At 33.4% G+C, this 14,958-nt stretch overlaps 1 protein-coding gene across 2 annotated transcripts in view; it reads left to right on the plus strand.

Annotated features, from left to right (window-relative positions):
• The window catches only part of RPS6KA6 (ribosomal protein S6 kinase A6), a 209,590-nt gene that overhangs the window by 150,743 nt on the left and 43,889 nt on the right, over positions 1-14,958 (plus strand). For both annotated transcript variants that reach the window (XM_081126032.1, XM_081126031.1), the window contains exons 19-20: positions 7,928-8,004; positions 9,788-9,905. In XM_081126032.1, coding sequence (XP_080982158.1) covers positions 7,928-8,004; positions 9,788-9,905 — 195 coding nt within the window. The remainder of the gene's footprint in view (positions 1-7,927; positions 8,005-9,787; positions 9,906-14,958) is intronic.

The following is a 14,958-nucleotide window of genomic DNA, read 5'->3' on the forward strand; positions in this document are numbered from 1 at the left end:
AAAAATCAAAGAATCCAATTAAAAATTGGGCAAAGGATCTGAATAGACACTTCTCCAAAAAGGACATAAAGATGGCCAATACATATGAAAAGATGCTCAATATCACTAATCCTCAGAGAAATGCAAATTAAAACCACAATGAGATATCAGCTCACAGCTGTCAGAATGGCTATCATCAATAAATCAACAAACAACAAATGTGGTGAGAATGTGGAGAAAATGGAATCTTTATGCACTGTTGGTGGGAATACAGATTGGCACAACCACTGTGGGAAACAGTATAGAGTTACCCCATAAATTAAAAAATGTACTGCTTTATGACCCAGCAATTCCACTTCTGGTAATATAAACAAAGAAAAATGAAACTCTAATTCAAAAGAATATATGCACCCCTATGTTCATTGCAGTATTATTTTCACTAACCAAGATTTGGAAGTAGTCAAGTGCCCATCAGTAGATGAGTGGATAAAAAAGCTGTAGGACATTTAAACAATGGAATACTATGTGGCCATAAAAAAGAAAGAAAACTTACATTTTGCTACAGCATCGATGGATCTAGAGAATACTATGGTAAGTGGAATACGTCAGAGAAAAACAAGTACCATCTGATTTCACTTATATGTGGAATCTATTGAACAAAAGAAATTAACATACAACATAGAAAAAGACTCATTAATACTGAGAACACATTGACAGCTGCTAGAAGGGAGGGTGGTTGGGAGGCTGGGTAAAAGTTGAAGGTATTAAACAGAAAAGAAAACTCATAGACACAGAAAATGGTACGATGATTACCAGAGGGAAAGGGGTGAGGGGAGGTACAAAATGATAAGGGGGGATAAATGGTGATGGAAAGAGATTTGACTTGGATTGGAGATCTTGTGGTGGTGAAACAAAATAAAGTATACAGATGATGTACTGGAGACTTGTATAAGTGAAACCTATAATCCTAACCAATGTCACCCCAATAAATTCAATAAAAATTTTTTAAAAATATTTTGAAAAGTTTTATCATCAAGTGATAAAGCCTGTGCTAGCAATCAATGAATATATGCAAATTGTTATGAATGAGGTTTTTGTGTAAGATTTGTTCCTGAAATTTCATACTATTAAAAAATTAGTAATGAAGTATATGAATTTATCTTTTAAGCTAGAATTAGAAATATTCAAGTACCTATGGAGATATTTGAATATGTAGTAGCATTATGGTGGTATAAATTCATTATTTCATTACAGTGGCTAAAGACTCCTTTTTACCTAACAAACAAATTACAGCCTTGGCTGGGTAGTTTAGTTGGTTAGAGTGTTGTCATGATACACCAAGGTTGCAGGTTCAATCTCCACTTAAGGCACATACAAGAATCAACCAGTGAATGCATAAATAAGTGGAAAAACAAATCAATGTATTTTTCTCTGTCTCTGTTTCTGTCTCTCTCTATCCCTCTCACTCTGCCTCTTCCATTTGTCTCTCTCTCTCCCTCTCTCTTTCTCTCTCTCTCTCTCTCTCTCATTTTCTCTACTGCTTCCCCCTTCCATTCTCTCTGAAAAAGCAATGGAAATATCCTCAGGTGAGGATTAAAAAGAAAAAGTACATTAATTACTCAACTCAATGAAAAGAATATTCACTTTTTGAATATTCATCAATTCAATTATCTTCTTAAGATTTACATAGATGTGCTTTTCTACTATGTCACAAAAATTAATATCTCTCTAAAATAGTTTATTTTACAAATGTTAATCCATTATAGTATTCAACTGACATTAATGTCTTCTGAGGTCCAAGAATTATCCTGAATTAAACGAATTTACAATAAATTGGTTGAATGTTGTACCTACAGCTCTTTATTATTTATTTATTTAAATTGTTGAAAGTATTACAAATGTCCCATTTTTCCTCCATTGATCCCCTCCCACTTACACCCCTACCCCAAGACCTTTACCACATCATTGTCTGTATACATGGGTTATGCATATACGAATATAAGTTCTTAGGTTAATATCTATCCACCCTCTCACACCTGCCTTCCCACTGAGACTCATCAGTCTGCTCCATGCTTCTGTATCTCTGGATCTACTTTGTTCATCAGTTTATTTTGTTCATTAGATTGCACATATGAGAAAGATCACGTAGGACTTGTCTCCCTCTGACTGGCTTCTTTTGCCTAGCATATTACTCTCTAAGTCCCACCATGCTGTCTCATAGAGTAAGGGAACCTTGTTTTTTACAGCTGCATAGTATTCCATGGTGTAAATGTCCCAGAGGATGCTTGATATGATTTCAATCTTCTTGAACTTGTAGAGACTTGTTCTGTGTCTAACATGTGGGCTGTCTTTGAGAATGTCCCACATGCCCTTGAGGAGAATGTATATTCTGCAGCTTTGGGGTAAATGTCAATTAAATCCATCTGATCTAGTGTGTCATTTAGAGTCACTGTTTCCTGCTTGATTTTTTGTCTGGAAGATCTATCCAGTAAAGTCAGTGAGGTGTTAAAGTACCCTATTATGACTGTATTGCTATAGATCTGTCCTTTAAAGTCCTCAGAAAAGAAGGTTTGCTTTTTTCCCCAGCCTGTATGAGTCGTGTTTTGATGTGGGTCTCTTGTAGACAGCATATAATTGGGTCAGCTTTTTTGTCCATTCAGCTACCCTATGTCTTTTGATTGGAGCATTTAATCCACTTACATTTAAGGTTATTATTGATAGGTACTTATCTATTGCTATTTTATTTCTTTATGCCTGTTTCTCATTCTCTCTACTTCAACTTCTTATTATAGCAGTCGCTTTAACATTTCTTGCAATGCTGTTTTGGTCCTGATAAACTCCTTTAGTCTTCTTTTTTGTCTGGAAAGCTCTTTATTCCACCATCTATTTTGAATGATAGCCTTGCTGGATAGAGTAGTCTTGGTTTCAGATCCTTGTTTTGCATTACCTTGAATACTTCATGCCGTTCCTTTCTGGCCCGTAGAGTTTCTAATGAGAAATCAGCTGACAGCCTTAAGGGAGCTCCTTTGTAGGTAAGAGATTGCTTTTCTCTTGCTGCCTTTAAGATTCTCTCTGTCTTGAATTTTTGGCCTTTTTTATTATGATGTGCCTGGGCGTGGGCCTCTTTGGGTTCCTCTTGCTTGGGTCTCTCTGTGCCGCTTGAACTTGCATGACTTTTTCCTTCAAAAGGTTAGAGAAGTTTTCTGCCATTATTTCTCCAAACACATTATCCCTTCTGGCACTCTTATAATGGGAATATTGTTCCATTTCATGTTGTCCCAGGGCTCCCTTAAACTGCCCTCCTGTTTTTTCATTGTTTTTTCTTTTTGGCTCTCTGATTGAGTGATTTTTTTCTACTCTGTCTTCTAATTTGCTGATCTGATCCTGTTTCCTCTAATCTGCTGTTTATTCCTTCCAACGTTTTTTATTTTATTTCAACCATGTCATTCTTAATTTCCTTAATAGTTTCCATTTCTTTTCTCATGCTGTTGAGCATTCTTATGATCAGTATTCTGAACTCTATATCTGATAGATTGCTTTTCTCCATTTCATTTAGCTCTTCTTCTAGAGAATTCTTTTGTTCTTTCATTTGGGGCTTTTTTTTTGTCTCCCCATTTTGGCTGCCTGTTTGGATTTGTTTCTATGTATTAGATAGATCTGTTAGGGCTCCCAGTGTTTTGGATGGTCACTGGTGACAGCCAATGTCAGCCGCTGTTTGTGACTGGCCTTGTGTACCGTTTGAAGCTTTCCACACTCCATAGCTTGCGGTTCCCTTTGCTGGAGCTGGGATGGGGAGCAGGGTGGCTAGCTGAGTTTGGACAGGACCAAGATGTGCACCAAGGTCTGGTTTTCCAAGCCCTGGGTCTAGATGCCTCATAGAGCATTTTTAAAATGTTCTAAATTACTGCAGAGATTAAAGTGCTGCCCAAGAACTCGTCGGAAGGTGAGAGTTACTCATTGAGTCAGCTATAAGTATTTCACATTCCAATAACATTTCTAGTTAATGAGAAAGAGCCTAGGAGGTGTCATATTGCTTAACCTAATTAGGATCCATCATGAAAACGTTGTTTTACACATTTATCACACGTTTAAACTGATTTTGGGTGGGTCGGTCTCAATGCTCTATAAAATTAAGAACATATAGCCATAAAATAAACAAGGCAAGGTAGTGGATGAATAAAAGCATACAGTGCAGAATGTGTGCTTAATACCTTCCTACTTGCATGAAGTTAAATGTAAGAAAAGAGAAGTCAGAAGCAAAGTAGTTAATGTCATTGCCTTCTTTCTCATTTGGTTTCCTCAGTTAGCAAAAGTAATATAAACATAGATTCTTATTCCCTTTGCCCTAAAGTTAAATTTAATTCATATTTGGAGCAAAACATGACAGCCCAGGGCAGCGCAATGCAGAGTAATTTCACACTCATTTTACCAGACCTTGGTGCACATCTTGGTCTTGTCCAAACTGAACCAGTCCCCAGTCTCAGGAGAGGGAACCGCAAGCTATGGAGTGTGGAAAGCTTCAAACGGTACACAAGGCCAGTCACAAACAGCGGCTGACATTGGCTGTCACCAGTGACCATCCAAAACACTGGGAGCCCTAACAGATCTATCTAATACATAGAAACAAATCCAAACAGGCAGCCAAAATGGGGAGACAAAAAAAAAGCCCCAAATGAAAGAACAAAAGAATTCTCTAGAAGAAGAGCTAAATGAAATGGAGAAAAGCAATCTATCAGATATAGAGTTCAGAATACTGATCATAAGAATGCTCAACAGCATGAGAAAAGAAATGGAAACTATTAAGGAAATTAAGAATGACATGGTTGAAATAAAATAAAAAACGTTGGAAGGAATAAACAGCAGATTAGAGGAAACAGGATCAGATCAGCAAATTAGAAGACAGAGTAGAAAAAAATCACTCAATCAGAGAGCCAAAAAGAAAAAACAATGAAAAAACAGGAGGGCAGTTTAAGGGAGCCCTGGGACAACATGAAATGGAACAATATTCCCATTATAAGAGTGCCAGAAGGGATAATGTGTTTGGAGAAATAATGGCAGAAAACTTCTCTAACCTTTTGAAGGAAAAAGTCATGCAAGTTCAAGCGGCACAGAGAGACCCAAGCAAGAGGAACCCAAAGAGGCCCACGCCCAGGCACATCATAATAAAAAAGGCCAAAAATTCAAGACAGAGAGAATCTTAAAGGCAGCAAGAGAAAAGCAATCTCTTACCTACAAAGGAGCTCCCTTAAGGCTGTCAGCTGATTTCTCATTAGAAACTCTACGGGCCAGAAAGGAACGGCATGAAGTATTCAAGGTAATGCAAAACAAGGATCTGAAACCAAGACTACTCTATCCAGCAAGGCTATCATTCAAAATAGATGGTGGAATAAAGAGCTTTCCAGACAAAAAAGAAGACTAAAGGAGTTTATCAGGACCAAAACAGCATTGCAAGAAATGTTAAAGCGACTGCTATAATAAGAAGTTGAAGTAGAGAGAATGAGAAACAGGCATAAAGAAATAAAATAGCAATAGATAAGTACCTATCAATAATAACCTTAAATGTAAGTGGATTAAATGCTCCAATCAAAAGACATAGGGTAGCTGAATGGACAAAAAAGCTGACCCAATTATATGCTGTCTACAAGAGACCCACATCAAAACACGACTCATACAGGCTGGGGAAAAAAGCAAACCTTCTTTTCTGAGGACTTTAAAGGACAGATCTATAGCAATACAGTCATAATAGGGTACTTTAACACCTCACTGACTTTACTGGATAGATCTTCCAGACAAAAAATCAAGCAGGAAACAGTGACTCTAAATGACACACTAGATCAGATGGATTTAATTGACATTTACCCCAAAGCTGCAGAATATACATTCTCCTCAAGGGCATGTGGGACATTCTCAAAGACAGCCCACATGTTAGACACAGAACAAGTCTCTACAAGTTCAAGAAGATTGAAATCATATCAAGCATCCTCTGGGACATTTACACCATGGAATACTATGCAGCTGTAAAAAACAAGGTTCCCTTACTCTATGAGACAGCATGGTGGGACTTAGAGAGTAATATGCTAGGCAAAAGAAGCCAGTCAGAGGGAGACAAGTCCTACGTGATCTTTCTCATATGTGCAATCTAATGAACAAAATAAACTGATGAACAAAGTAGATCCAGAGATACAGAAGCATGGAGCAGACTGATGAGTCTCAGTGGGAAGGCAGGTGTGAGAGGGTGGATAGATATTAACCTAAGAACTTATATTCGTATATGCATAACCCATGTATACAGACAATGATGTGGTAAAGGTCTTGGGGTAGGGGTGTAAGTGGGAGGGGATCAATGGAGGAAAAATGGGACATTTGTAATACTTTCAACAATAAAGATAAATTAAAATGAAATAAAATAAAATGTGGATTATATTCACCTGTATGAAATTAGCCAAGATAGTAAAAAAAATACTGCCCTAGCAATGCCTGCGTATTGTCCTGATATGTCAAGGTTGTGGGTTTGATCCCCATCAGAGCACATACAAGAATCAACCAGAATCAACCACATAAGTGGAACAACAAATCAGGATCTCTATCTTTCCCTTTCTTTCTCTCCCTCTCCCCCTACACTTTCTCTCTCAGAATAAATAAATTAAAAAAAAACAACTTTATACTTTTCTAAGGGAACCAGGGAAAGCATGGTGATGCCTGGAACTGTCAGAATTGATGACAAAGAAATGAAATATAAGTGAAACAGCTGGAGTGGTTTAAGTTTTACTAAAGGATGCCAACTTAGTTTTACCATGTCATGAGTGGTTTAGCTGTACTTCATTATTTTTTTAGCGCTTTTGTCGTCCCTCCATGCATTATTTACATAAGCCAGTTATATATGTCTCTTGAAAGCTTCTCAAATTTGCACATATGTGTGTTCTTATAAATCCAGGTTCACTAGGAAAAGAACATTATAGCTTGAATTTTAAATTAGATACTCATTCGTGTGTGGCAATTATCAAAGCCAAACATTCATATATTTTGCCTTCTATAAATGAAATGTCCATGCTGCTGGTTATACAGTCCCCATTGTAAATGCATTAATAATGTTTCTATTTTGTTCCTATGCCTAAAGAATGTAGCAGTGGGCTTATTTTTCTGAATAAGGCTTCACTTCATTTATTTTCCAACAAACTCTATTAACCTCATGGAGAAAAATCACATTACTATATAATGAATATATTATTTGGTTTTTATTAACACTAGGACCAAGAGCAAAAAAGAGCTACATAAATCATTTTATGAAAAATTAATGAAACCATTTAGAATTTATCAAATGTGTATTTGTGATCCAGAAATATACTGATCTTTTCAATACATAAGCCTTGTATATAAAATAAAATTCATCTTTTTTCATAAAATCATATATTATTTTACCATCTCTAATGTAGCAAGGAAGCAGTTATCATAGATATTATAAGCACAAGCTCTAGAGTGAGAACACCTCCTCCACTACTTACCAGTTTTGTGATATTGGACAAATTATTGAGCATTCGCCTCAGTTTTTTTGTCTTCAAAATGGAAATAATATCTACGTCACAGAGTTAGTGTCAGGGTTAAAGACAGTACTATATGTAGTATATATTAAGCTTTTTGTACATACTAATCGTAAATTTTGGTGTCTGTATTTGGTTTTCCTAAAAGGAGAAGTGAAAGCTCATATTTTACAAGGTTATTTTTCCTGTGGCCCATGTTACTTACTTCATTAATAACCAGTTATTCCATACTTGCTAATAGCAGAATATTTTTCTTTTAACATGATGTGAATCTATTTTTGAAAAGATTAAAATAATCTGAGTTTTTAAATTGTAAACATTTGTGAGATTATTAGAAGCACAACTTTCTTTCCGATGAGAAAAAGGAGTTTATACTGGGTAATACCAGATAATAAGTATTTCTTTCTCAGGTTCTTATGCAACAGGGCTATGATGCTGCTTGTGATATTTGGAGTCTGGGAGTCCTTTTTTACACAATGTTGGCTGGGTAAGAAACCTTATGTACTTTATAAAAATCCATAAAATTGTGTGTATAATGTGAAATGTGGGTGCCTTGTAATATGTATGATTTGATGTAGAATGGGGATTTCTGGGAGTAGTAGTTTGGTCCATAAAATTCTTAAATAAACCTTGTTTATAAATATCACCTTGATTTTATCACTCAAAATAATTCACATCATCATTTGAATTTCACCTGTATATTTTCATCTAGAAAGAAGACAGATGAAAATAACCTTAAGGAAAATTTTATTAACATTTCAAAATATTGTATATTGTTTAACTTATAACATTGAAAAAACAAAAAGTAAGGTCTTTGTTGATGCATTATTCAAATATATAATTAAAAGAGTTTTCAATTGATACTGAATTTTTTTTTTTTAAGTACTTTTATTCTGGCTCTCCTCGCACTAGAGATTTAAGAAGATTGAACTTTATAACAAATCTAAATAGTAATGGAATGTTTTAATTACAGAAACAAACACAGTTGCCTTCTCTTAAAAGTATAAAAACATACTTAAAAAAGTAACAAATGGGTTATGTTAATGTTGGTAATTCATAAGTGTTGTTTTACTGTTAATATTTTTGTTTAGGAGTAAAAATTTATGGCTATAGAAAAAGGCTGGATTTAACAAAACTTAATGCATAGAATGGAATTTTAAGCATTATAATACAATTATAATGTATTTAGTTTGACTTTATAGAGAAGGCATTTCGTAAAATTGAAATATGCTCGATATAACAGAAGATTTATAAATATGAAGTCATCACGAAATTATTTACTAGCTTTGTGATAATTACATATGTCAGTGTATTCCATGCACTTTTAAATATAAACTTTTGCAAAATATTTAGTTATAGCCCAAAGTAAGTGCTAAAGTTAAGAATAGCTAAAGTTTTCACATGAACCATGGGATACCATTTCTGGATTGCTGCTTTGAAATATTTACTTTATGACTAAACAAAACATGAATGTTAGTGTATATATGTGTGTTTAATGTTATATCAACTTAATTGTTACATGAGGAATTAAGACATTAAGACGTTAAGACATATTTCCCACACTTTTTAACAGTCTTTTCATTCCCAAATTTGAATACCATTTTTTATGTTCCGCCTGTTAAAATCGTACAAAACTGATCACTTTTTGTCATTCTATAATTAATTTTTAAACTTTATACAATGTATTTGTATTCCTTTCCATGAATATTTATCCACATAATAATTTTAATGGCTATAGAGGGTTTTTTGTTATATTAATATAAATATTTAACTAACCCATTTTCATGGACATTAACTGGAATTATTGTTAATCTGTTTTCACTGGTAATATTTATAAAATGCTAATGAATAAAATTGAACCAATAAAATAAATTCATTTCTATGAACATATGAAATTAACAGTTTCCTCATAGTAGGTATATTTGATTTGCTGACTTATGCCTGGGAGAATACAAAATTTGCATGTTTTAATCTGGCCTGATTTTAAGACTAGCTTTACATGAAAACCCACATTTATTTTACATGGATTAACTGATTAAAGGCAAAAAGATATTGGTATAGACAAGACTCTTCATTTTATTAAATAATTAATTAGGATTAAGTTCATTGTTTGAAGTATCAAATTTGATATGCACAGTGAAGGGAAATATTAAATGATATTCTAATTTACCATAATAAATATTTGTATGTAGTATTATGTTCATCACTTTCAATTAAATTTCATATGTATACTGGGCCCTTATGTCTATTAAAATATATTTTATTAATAGCTACACTCCATTTGCTAATGGCCCTAATGATACTCCTGAAGAGATACTGCTGCGTATAGGCAATGGAAAGTTCTCTTTGAGTGGTGGAAACTGGGACAATATTTCAGATGGAGCAAAGGTATAAATTATAAATATGTTTGTTAATGTTAAATTGCTGAAATCTTTAAGTTATAGCCTAGTCTATATTTGTAGAGTGCATGATCATGTTATATGTCAGTATTTATTTTTAAGTTAATTCACATGTATGTGTGGATTGAACAAAATAATGGCTCACTTTATTTTTTTTGGTCATGCTTCTGGCCAACATTCCTCTTTTATTAGTTTATATGTTTTCAGGGAATATAAACTAGTTTCAGTATTAACCAAAACTAAAAATGTAAATCTATTGAAGAAAATTGCATACTTAAGCCAATTAAATGTGCTGTCTGCATGTAGAGTGTTTTTTTCTTTAGCACAGATATTGACTATTGATTATATAGACAATTTTAATAATGTTAAATATTCTTAGAGAATATACAAACTTTTTATCAGTAACATCTAGATATTTATTATTGATGGCTTAGAGCTGTCCAATAGAAATATAATGTAAGCCACATATGGAATTTTAAAATTTCTAGTAGCCACATTAAGAAACAAAAATAAAATGGTGAAATTAATTTAGTAACAATAAATTTAACCTATCATATTTAAAATATTTTACCATTTAATCAACATAAAAATTGGTGAGATATTTTATAATATTTGTTCACTTTAAGTCTTTCAAAATTTGCTGTGCATTTTATTTTTACAGCTTATCTGAGTTTGGAGTACCCACATTTTAAAAGTGCTTAATAGCCACATGTAGCTAGTGGCTACTGTATTAGTACAGTTTCAAAGTAACTGACCCTATTTAACTTAGGGGAAAAAATTATCAAGCCTTGACTATGGATTGTTACATTTATAATTTAAAAATTTTAAGTTTTAAAACAAAAGCCCAAAGGTTATCATGTGGTTTATAGGAATCTGAAGCTTTTAAGCTGCATTTGAAGTAGAAAACATTTTAAGACAAAAGGAATTGCTTATGTTTCATATCTGCCAATGATAAAACCTAATTGTCTCAAGAACACTGGTAAATCTGTAGGGTATATTATGGAGTAAATCTCCTGATCGTTGTAGAATAAATAAGTCAGGAATGTGATTGTCAATACCTTTTAAACCTTAGAAAAACAGAGAAAGGATTGTGTTTGGATCTTATCCATAATAACAGAAGTATGTTGTGTGGTGTAGTAGAAGGAACACCTGATTGGAAGCTAGAACTGAGTGCTAGTTTTGATCTACTAACTGGCTGCCTCAGTTTTCTTATCTGCAGAATGTGGGGACTACATTTTCTCCCTGGTTGCTTCTAACTCCAAAATTCCATTTCTGTGCATTTTGGTTCATACATAATTTGTCGTATTTCTTCTTGTAAAGTGGTTGAAACTACTAATATTATTCATTAACTATATGTATTTTGTAGTCAGTCATTTTGTGTATCACAAAATTACATATTCACAAAGAACAATTCCAATGTTTAAACCTATATATATGATCCCCTTGCATTCCTTTAAAAAATAACTGGCAACAGTGAATCTAATGCTAAAATACCTAAGAATTTATATGTCAATTGTGCTTAGAATTTTAGTTTTCTATTTTCCATGTGTTTTATGTTTAGGTCTGCCTAGTGCTTAAGGAATAATACACATCAAAGTTCAGTTTTATTCTGACCTTTTCTTTTGTCTGATAGTCTGGAGAATTTATCATAGGAAAAGATACTGGGAGATAAATTGTTGAAATATATCACAAGGCCTTTCATATATTTTCTTTGTATGGATCAAGTGACTTTAGTTCTGTCTTTGAAACTTTTCTGAAAAAGGTGGCAAATTTCTAAGCAAAGGGACTATATGAAACTTTTAAAAAACTATTTCCTGTAAATTTTAACACTTCAACATTTTTTTCTGTTTTAAACTAATGATAAGGTAAACTATTGTTCAGTTGCCCATAAGCCCTTAAACTAGTTTTCTTTAGTTGTGAGAACTGTGGTATATGCTGTCATCTAATAACAATTGTTTTACTTAATTATAGTTCCTTACAAGCTATTTTTCCCTTTGAATGCTTTTCTTTCTATATAGGTTAGTACCGCCACCCGAAGCACACAGAAGATGCTTATGTTTGCCTCCTGTCCAAGCAGAGTTTCCAGACTTTGTTTATTCAGTTAAATGGTGGGGGTCATAATGGAAGTCATGTTAGCTTTGTATATCTTATCGCTACAATAGTTTCAACTAACACTTCACCTCCAAACCCCAGGCTTAGAGAACATTGGCACTGACACTTCTCTTTTGTAAACAAAGGGAGACAAGAAGAGTCTGGTAAACAAAGTAAATGTAGAAGAGGCAAGAGAGCAATGAAAATGCCATGGTGTCACTTCATATTAAAAATAAACACAATAATACCTGATTAATTAGAAGACTATTCTATCTAAATTTTAGACTATTTAAAATAAGTAAAGTGTTACTTATTTAAAGTACCCTTCGCCAACAAAGAAATGCCCACTAGAAGTTTTTATGGGACAATTAATTATGGCCTCTTCCCTTGCCCCCTTATAAAAAAGAACTACTACTTTACCTCTTACTGTGTACCCATAACAACATTGTGTGCTTTATTAGAGCACTTATTATATTCTCCCTTGTCATATATTCATTTGTGTACAATTTTAGTCTCCCCACTTAGGAAGTTTGAATATCATGTTCCTTTTTGTATTTTCTTATTTTTTCAAAGATTTTTAATTATTTATTTTTAATTACACAAACAATGCATGGATATGTTCAGGTTGTAAAAAATTCACACAATACGTATAAAATTAAAGTCTCCTCCAAGCAAAGAATGCTTTTTAACAACATTCAAATTTTAATTTTATATTTTTATTAAAAATTTTTAATGTTGACATTGCAGGTGTCCCCCTCCTCTCCCCTTTGCCCACCTCCACCCGCTCCTGTCTCGCCCTCCCTTGGCCTTCACCAAAATATTGTCCGTGTCCATGAGGTATACATATATGTTCTTGAGCTAATCCCTTCACCTTCTTTATCCAGTCACCTTACCCCACCTTCTCCTGGGGCACCAGCCAGTCTGTTCCATGTGTCCATGCTTTCGGTTCCATTTTGTTTGTCAGTTTATTTTGTTCATTAGATTCTGCATATACGTGAGATCATGTAATACTTGTCTTTCTCTGACTGGCTTATTTCACTTAGTACAATACTCTCTAGGTCCATCCATGCTGTTGCGAAGGGTAAGAGTTCCTTCTTTTTTTACAGCTGCATAGTGTTCCATTGTGTAAATATACCATAGTTTTTTTATTCACTCATGTGATGGACACTTGGGCTGTTTCCAGATCTTGGCAATACACAGAAGGGTGCATTTATTCTTTCTGATTGGTGTTTCAGAATTCTTAGGATATATTCCCAGAAGTGGGATCACTGGGTCAAAAGACAGTTCCATTTTTTAATTTTTTTTAATATGTTTTTATTGATTTTTAAAGAGAGAGAAAGGAAAAAGAATAGAGAGATAGAAACATTGATGAGAGAGAAACATCATTGATCAGCTGCCTCCTGCATACCCCCCACCAGGGATCTAGCCCACAACCCAGGCATGTGCCCTGACCCAGAATCTAACCTTGACTTCTTGGTCCCGGGGTCAATGCTCAACCACTGGGACACACCTTCTGGGCTCCATAATAAATTTTTTGAAGAAACTTCATCCTGTTTTCTACATCTAACATAATGAATATTTATTTGAATATTTTTTCATTAGCTACTTAATCATTTTAGATTATTTTTAAAATTTATTTTTCAGTTATAGTTAACATACAGTATTATATTAGTTTCAGGTGTAGTATAAAATGTAGTGATTAGACATTTATTTAGTCTTTTCTTTATCTATACCTTGCATTGTTAGTTTACACAGTAAGCTTTTGTCCACTATATAAATATTGTCTTCTTGTCAAAAACTGTAAATTTGAAATAAGTCATCAAAATTCACATAAGTATTTCTTTTCCATTTTGGTTTGAAGTTGCTTTTAATAGAAGAGTAGTTTGTTATTGTATTTACAAGTTATAGACTTTCAGATCTAAAAGGGAACTGATCCATTATTTTGTAGATAGATAAACCAAGGTGTGTAGAATTTATCTTGTCCATAGTCCGACACTAATCAGTGGTAGAGCTGGAAGTAATTATCAGTCCAATATTCTTTTCTGTTTACCACATGTTATGGAAGACATTCTAGAGGAAGTAAGGCTTTATTAGCCTGGCTTGTGTGGATAGATTGAGGAGAAAAAGGTCTATAACCCAACACTTTAATAATAGAAGGCTCAAAGGAAAGTTGTTATTGTTCACTCACTTATTTTCTATAATATTGGAAATTCAGTAAACTGAAGTTTACTACCACTTACATAATCTATATTGCAGAGCAGTTTTACAGTTAAAATATTATAATGAAATCCTCCTAGAGCTTCTAGTACCATAGCTTTCAAATACCTTGTGCCAAATTATATTAAAGAAAGACTACAATACACAAAGTAAGCTAGGGAAATACACAGGCAAATTCAATAATTAGAATTCTACTCTTAGATTTATAGTGAGGAATAAATTATTTGTTGTTACCTGTGATCAAGGCACAAAGTGTTAAGTATATATGGAACTGAGTAAGTATGAATTGTAACACATTTGACCAAATGAAATGCTTACAGTATAATTAATAATAAGTATGATAAAAATGGTTTATCTCAGTCACATGATTAAATGAATTGTTAATCACTACTCTCTAAACTTAACTTGAATTTGCCACCTGAATACTATGAGAATATGAAATTGCTATTCTCCTGTATTCATGTAAGTTCAATGAATTTGGAGTTTTGTAGGCTTTTACTTAAAATAGGTATAAAAATAAGAAATCATTGAGATCTAGGTTAAATTACATTACTCAATTTTATTATTAATTTTTTTTTCAAATTATGTTATCTAACTAAATACCAAACTGATATAAGTGATCCTTCTTGTCATAGCTCAGTATCTTATTTTAAACTGGCCAGCACTACTATATCCATTTTGAAAAAATAGAAAATTACTCATATTGAAGTGACTGATTTTAGTGAACTGTGGAT

Source organism: Miniopterus schreibersii, assembly GCF_964146895.1.
Source record: "Miniopterus schreibersii genome assembly, chromosome: X".
NCBI classification, from domain to species: domain Eukaryota; kingdom Metazoa; phylum Chordata; class Mammalia; order Chiroptera; family Miniopteridae; genus Miniopterus; species Miniopterus schreibersii.